Source organism: Gymnoscopelus braueri (genome assembly GCF_963280865.1).
Source record: "Gymnoscopelus braueri genome assembly, chromosome: 1".
Classification (NCBI taxonomy): domain Eukaryota; kingdom Metazoa; phylum Chordata; class Actinopteri; order Myctophiformes; family Myctophidae; genus Gymnoscopelus; species Gymnoscopelus braueri.
In genome coordinates, this window is record NC_137603.1 from 57,563,897 (window position 1) to 57,570,570 (window position 6,674).

At 41.0% G+C, this 6,674-nt stretch overlaps 1 protein-coding gene across 1 annotated transcript in view; it reads left to right on the forward strand.

Moving 5' to 3' along the window:
• The first annotated feature begins 212 nt into the window (after nucleotides 1–212).
• Nucleotides 213–6,674, forward strand: part of gpib (glucose-6-phosphate isomerase b) — a 14,529-nt gene continuing 8,067 nt past the window's right edge. The window contains exons 1-9 of the mRNA XM_080430457.1: nucleotides 213–374; nucleotides 1,212–1,302; nucleotides 1,631–1,699; nucleotides 3,119–3,238; nucleotides 4,233–4,316; nucleotides 4,973–5,119; nucleotides 5,845–5,916; nucleotides 6,021–6,065; nucleotides 6,213–6,266. Of these exons, the coding sequence (XP_080286583.1) occupies nucleotides 256–374; nucleotides 1,212–1,302; nucleotides 1,631–1,699; nucleotides 3,119–3,238; nucleotides 4,233–4,316; nucleotides 4,973–5,119; nucleotides 5,845–5,916; nucleotides 6,021–6,065; nucleotides 6,213–6,266 (801 nt within the window). The 5' untranslated portion in view covers nucleotides 213–255. The remainder of the gene's footprint in view (nucleotides 375–1,211; nucleotides 1,303–1,630; nucleotides 1,700–3,118; nucleotides 3,239–4,232; nucleotides 4,317–4,972; nucleotides 5,120–5,844; nucleotides 5,917–6,020; nucleotides 6,066–6,212; nucleotides 6,267–6,674) is intronic.

The window sequence follows — 6,674 nt, forward strand, 5'->3', positions numbered from 1 at the left end:
GACAGCAAAGTTATGCAAAAACAATTCTGAGTGTACTTCTTCCATCACTGCAACACAACCGCACACACAGGCGCTGCGGTTGCATCACAGTGCGGCAGACAGACATACTGTACATAAGCCCTGAACATAATAATGTCAGTTGTGGGAGGGGCCAGTCCGACCCAAGCCTTCAAAAGGCTCCCCCTCCCACCTGCTCTCTGCTCACTCAGCCAGAGACGTTAAGCAGGACAGACCACAGCCTCTTGACCAGACACCATGGGACTGACACATGACCCCATCTTCCTCAAGCTGCAGGAATGGTACAGAGCCCATGCCCTGAACCTCAACATGAGGCACATGTTCGAGGCCGACCCTGAGAGATTCAACAAGTTCAGGTATGCGTCTCGCAAATGTTTTCCTCTTGTGTTTCATAATGTTGAAAGTGGATATATTTTCATATTATTCTTAATGTCATCAATTCTCAGTGACATTGGTGTGTTATCGTTCATCTTATTATCATATTTATACAGTGCCAAAATGATTAGTCTGATTAAACACTTAAACCCTAATTTATATGTTGTTCTGATCACAAATGTTGAAAAACACTGAAGAATTCACCTGCATAAAGGCTTCCTGAACCATGATGGTACACACACCGATTCCTATCATAAGGGGTTCTTGCACAGGTCAGGTAGTGACGTTCTTCAGGGATACAGACACACTAGAACAGGGGTGGGCAACCTTTTCGGTCACATGATCACTTAGCCGTTTTCCAAGGCTGGTGTGATCACCAAATGCCAGACAGTGAACACCGACATTGCTTTCATGTGTTATTATAGGCTGCTTATTGGAATAATACAAGAATAAGTCAGTAATTTAATAATAAAACCTAACAAAGAATGAGTCAATAATTGAATATGAATAATAAAGGTAATAACACAAACTCTGACTATCTCGGGTGAAACGTTTTGTGCACATCAAACAATAATGGTTTCTAATGGTTGTTTTTCATCAACTCAACTGAACACCTCAAATGCCTAATCTGAACACCTGGTAGATTAAAAAGAGGCGGTTGCCCACCAGCCACCACTGCACTAGAATATATATTTGATTACCCCACAGTGTATCTGCAAACTAGCCCCAAACCTCCTCCTCCAGCCGTTGTCTCGTTTTTTACACATGGTCTTTACTTAATCCAGTGTGAACTCTGACAACATTGTGTGTTTCAACAGCACAACATTGAAGTCTGATCATGGAGATATCCTCCTGGATTTCTCCAAGAACCTCGTCACTGAGGAAGTGATGAAGATGTTGATGGAGCTGGTAAATTCCTGTCTGTCAGCATGATTGACTGTACGGCACTTGAAATGTTTCCACTGCTATCATTAAGCCATTATTTGTGTTCATCATCCATCCACACCACTCATCAAAAGCTGTCTTGATTTGTCGTGATTGTGTGCAGCCCACCAAAACGGAGACTTTGAAATAACTACCACGTGTTGGCATGGAATCCTGTGATTCCTTGGAAGTATAGTTTTGAAGGTTTCATTCATTAGACACTTCTGAAAATAAACACGGCCAACTGCACTGTGCAGATATCATCTATCAAAGGATTATCACAATATTCACCGTATTGTGTTTTTGTCCACAGGCCAAGTCAAGAGGAGTGGAGGCTGCCAGGGAGAAGATGTTCCACGCAGAGAAGATCAACTTCACTGAGGTATGCATTATACTGTAAAATGACCACAAATATTTGATGTATTAACATTGGTCTCTGTGAATACTGTATCTGTGGAACCCCATATAATTTATTCTTTATTAATTCGTATCCCCATTAGCTGCCACCAACGTACTGCAACTCTTCAATACATACAACAGTAACAGTCCTACTAAAAATATTTTCAATACAATGAAAAGTTAAGTAAAATAACTATGCATGATAGCCCATACAATTATATTTCATCAAGGTTATTCAGGTCAGTTAACATTAGGGTTATTGATCATGTGTCTTATAAGGAGTTTTTTAAAGGGATAGTTTAAAGGAAAGGCCAAAATGGCCTTTTTTCTATCGATTACTCACCCCATGGAGTCTTCAATTCATGGAGAGTTTCCGTTAGGAGACTCAAAGAGTCTCCATTGAGTCACTCGGCCGGTCATCAAAGTATTGCCTTAGGAATGCGTCAAAAACCAAAAGATCTCCTTGAATTCAAGGCTTCATGGGGTGTGTAATTGATAGAAAACTAGAAAAAGTGCTCCTCGGAGCACAGGTCTCCGCCAAGTCAGGTAGGTTATTGTGGCCTCCTGGTGGTGCTATAATAGGCCAATATGAAAAGGGTGCCATTTCTTCTTAGGCCTTTCAAGGCAATCGGACACTGCATTCAGAATTTGAGGCATCTTGTTCCAAAAGTGTGTTATGCTAAAGACCTGCTGGTGGCGCTATAACAGGCCAATTGAAAATGGTGGCATTTCTTCCTCGGCCTAGTGGGAATGTGCGAGCAAAATTTCATGGAAATCTCACGCTGCGTTCATGATTTGAGGCATTTTGTTCAAAACGGACCTATACATCCTGCAAATATTGGAAGCCAATGTTAGCCAATAAGGATGGAATATGAAATATCAGACACAACCGTCTTGATCACATGACTATAGAGATACTGTGTACCGATTTGCGTGATATTTTGACAGAATCTGAACGAGTAACGGCAAAAAAAAAGTTTTACAAAAGTCAGCCTCCTGGTGGCGCTTTAAAAGGCAGATGTGAAAAATGCAGGGCAGTTTCGCAGCGACCAGGCCAACAGTGCCGGAGATTAGCTGTTCACAGACAGACACACACACACACACGCGGACACACGGACGGACAGACTAAGTGCAAAACATAGTCTCGTCCATGCCTTTCAGCCTGGCGGAGACAATAAGTAATTTTTTGGGTGAACTATCCCTTTAAAACTTGCCTTACTGGGTGCTTCCGTGATCATAGTTGGTAACGTGTACCATACACATTACAGATCTGCATACCGCATTTGTTCTGGGTTTTTGTTTAACTATGTGACCTCTAGTAGCCTGCCTGGCAGCGTGACTATGATGATCTCTTACATAATGTATAATGTGATATCTCCTGGCCTGGGCTGGTGGTGTATAGGACCGTGCCGTTCTCCACGTGGCTCTGAGAAACCGCTCCAACACGCCCATCATGCTCCATGGCAAGGATGTCATGCCAGAAGTCAACAAGGTTCTGGAGAAGATGAAGGGATTTGTTCACGTAAGTGAAACCTGAGCCAAGCAGCCTTTACAGTAATAATCATTGTGTAGTGTTTTCTTTTATTTTTCACATAGTAGAGTGATTGATACATTTGGTCATTGTCATCAAGTTTTAAATGTTGTCCTCACACATTCCAAAGAACCACAAACTGAAATACATTCTTTAACCGTTATACTGAGCGTTTCCTTATAATTCACGTATATCTTCTGTCCAGGGAACTGTGTTTTTGTAAACTGACATTTGTCAAATAAACCCAATGAACCAACATATTATGTCACTCACACACAGTGGTGAATTGTTTGTCATATAAAAAAAGAAAGAAGAAGTAATTTAACCACATGAATAGGGACACATAGGGTATGCGTCCCTATTCTGGGCATGTAAACATTCAGTGAAAATAGGCAAACATTTGGTAAAAAAAAAGAAATCACACCCTGTGTGAAGTGGGCGGTGTCTTGCTAGCTAATCACAATACTGAATGGAGTCAACCAATCATGTACAAAAGATAAATACATTTATTGAAACACTCTTTATGATGGACGAAACCATAACTTTAAAAAAACAATTTAATGTTTTTTTTAAAGTTATGGTTTCTTATATAGGGCTATGCACATGTGTCATGTGACACTGCCTGGCCAATCACAGTCCTGAATAGATTGTGATTGGCCAATCACAGCACAGGATAATTGTACAAATTTCCAAACCTCACTTATAGGGGCGGTTTCACTGCCCAAGATAATTGTACAAATTTCCAAACCTCACTTATAGGGGCGGTTTCACCGCCCAAAAAAGCTTACAATGCATCAACGCAACGCATTGTGAGCTTGTAGGCTACTATAAAATAAATAGCTTGTAGGCTATTTTTGCTATTCACATACAATGAAGTATTATAACAGGGTTTAATGTGGTTAAAGGAGCTCTCAGTGATTTTGTTTAATGCAGACTAGGATGGTGTTCAAGTGTGATGATTGAGACCTTTGCTGTGTTAATACAGAGAGTTCGCCATGGTGAGTGGTTGGGCTTCACCGGAAAGAAAATCACAGATGTCGTCAACGTTGGCATCGGAGGATCTGACCTTGTGAGTGGCTGAAATGGTGCATGTTTTGATTGATTGATTGAATACTTTATTAGTCAGAAATGTAAACAGCACGTGGGACAGTCAGACATTAAGGGTAAAATGATAACACAAAAAAGTCCTTTTTTAGCATTAAAAAAATAAATTACACAATAATACATGTTATCAACAAATACAAATGAATACAAATGGAGTAATGGATTAATTATTTGTTTCATGACAGCATTTATACTCCTGTGGGCCAGGAACCAAAAAACAGTTGATTATTATTCTGACAAAAAAAAACAACAACAACAAATAAACAAATAAAAATTATATAGGAATATTGTGCTATTAAATAATAAAGTCCCGACTGACTTTATGGTCAATGCAATATACGGTTCCAAACCAGTTGAGATACAGTTTCATTCTAATACCTTAAAGGGATACTTCACTCTCGGGCCGGGGACACATTTAAAAAAAATATTAAAAATAAATGAAAAAAGTTATGGAAAATTCATGGCCCCCTCACACATTAGTAGGACACTCTAATGTGTGAGGGGGCCATGAATTTTCCATAACTTTTTTCATTTATTTTTAATATTTTTTTTAAATGTGTCCCCGGCCCTAAAGTGAAGTATCCCTTTAACATCACGTAAATGTTATAATACATTTTTTAGGGCCCCCTGATGGTTACCGAAGCCCTGAAACCATACTCACAAGACGGACCCCACGTACATTTCGTGTCCAACATTGACGGAACACACGTTGCCAAGACCCTGAAGAAGCTCAACTGGGAGACCACCCTCTTCATCGTCGCATCAAAGGTGTTTCATTTGCATACATTTAACAACGTACTCTACTTCATATCTCTAAATATGTATAAAACAAGACAGCATTATGGACACACATTATTTAAGATTCACTATCACTGCCATAGAGTGTCCGCTCTGAGATTCGGACATCATACGGGTCATACCACAGACTATAAAAATGGGACCCAATGTCTCCCTGCTTGACACTCAAGGGTTGAATTGAGGTTAAGTCCCTGCTACATACTAGCGGTGTGTACTTGCACATCGTGTCCAGGGGTTGTACTTGTATATCAAGCTGCCTCACGCCACAGAAACAGGAGATAGGCTCCTGCCCTATGGGCCACATGGCTCCGCATTGGCTTATTTACTTATTGCTGCCAGTAAATGCCAAGTGACTCAGATGTTCACACTGTGTCGATCTGTAGATGATGATTTACGTTAGGGTCTCCCTGACCTGACCAGGTTTGCTTGGTGTCATTGGACTTTCCACGCAGACGGAGGAGTCTGGTTGTTCTGTATAAGACTGTGAGCTGTGTTATGCTCTTCCAAGTCACACACAAGCCAATATTATATAATCCATCTTTCATAGTTACAGTATATTTAAGTTTCTCTCCAGCATTAATGCACAGACGTCAAAGCAGGGTTGTTTTACAAGCACAATGTGTGTTAATGTTGCAGCCAAAACCTAGGTTAAAATTGATGCTTGGTTATGTAACTTCTTATTTATGTCTTTGCAGACATTCACTACCCAGGAGACCATTACCAATGCTGAGTCTGCAAAGGAATGGTTCCTTGAGCATGCCAAAGACGTGAGTTCTGAGCGGGCCAAGAAAGCAGCAGTGCATTCTCTGTACATAAACATTAGGTAGATAATATACTCTGTTCTAAATATCTCTTCCTTGTGCCTCGACAGAAAAAAGCTGTTGCCAAGCACTTTGTGGCACTCTCCACCAACGCAGTAAGTTCCAGTGTATAGTTCATGCACAAGACACTGTTACCAAGGACAACGTAATCAATCCGCATTATTGCGGTATGAAGTTAGAGCAAAAATGTGAATATGGTCAAGTTACCATCATGCCCCTTTTCTCTCTGTTTCTTCCCCCAGCCCAAAGTAAAGGACTTCGGCATTGACACAGAGAACATGTTCGAGTTCTGGGATGTGAGTGCACTTTGAAGCTTTGAAGCAAAACACACCTGCAGCAGGTCCTATACAATACAGATGGTGAATACAGGCTGTATACAGGTCCTGTATTCATCCATCCAACTATGATGCGGCGCTTAGACAGGAACTATAAATAGGATAGACTCTTGACCTGTGAAGCAGTCGGACAGGCACTCTGGCCAGCAGCTGCCTGGTAATCAGAAGCCTCGTTCTAGAACACAGCTCTGAGGAGTGTTATTATTGGTGGCGACCTTCTCTCCTGCAGAGGTTACTGTAAAGGCTGCGGTCACATCAAAGGTCAGGTAGCTACATTTAGTTACATTGTCGGTATTTGAAACGGTAATATGGCCTTTATGTGACAGGAGAAACGGCCCCCTTGCAGAAGTTTTGCTGCCGGTCACAAGT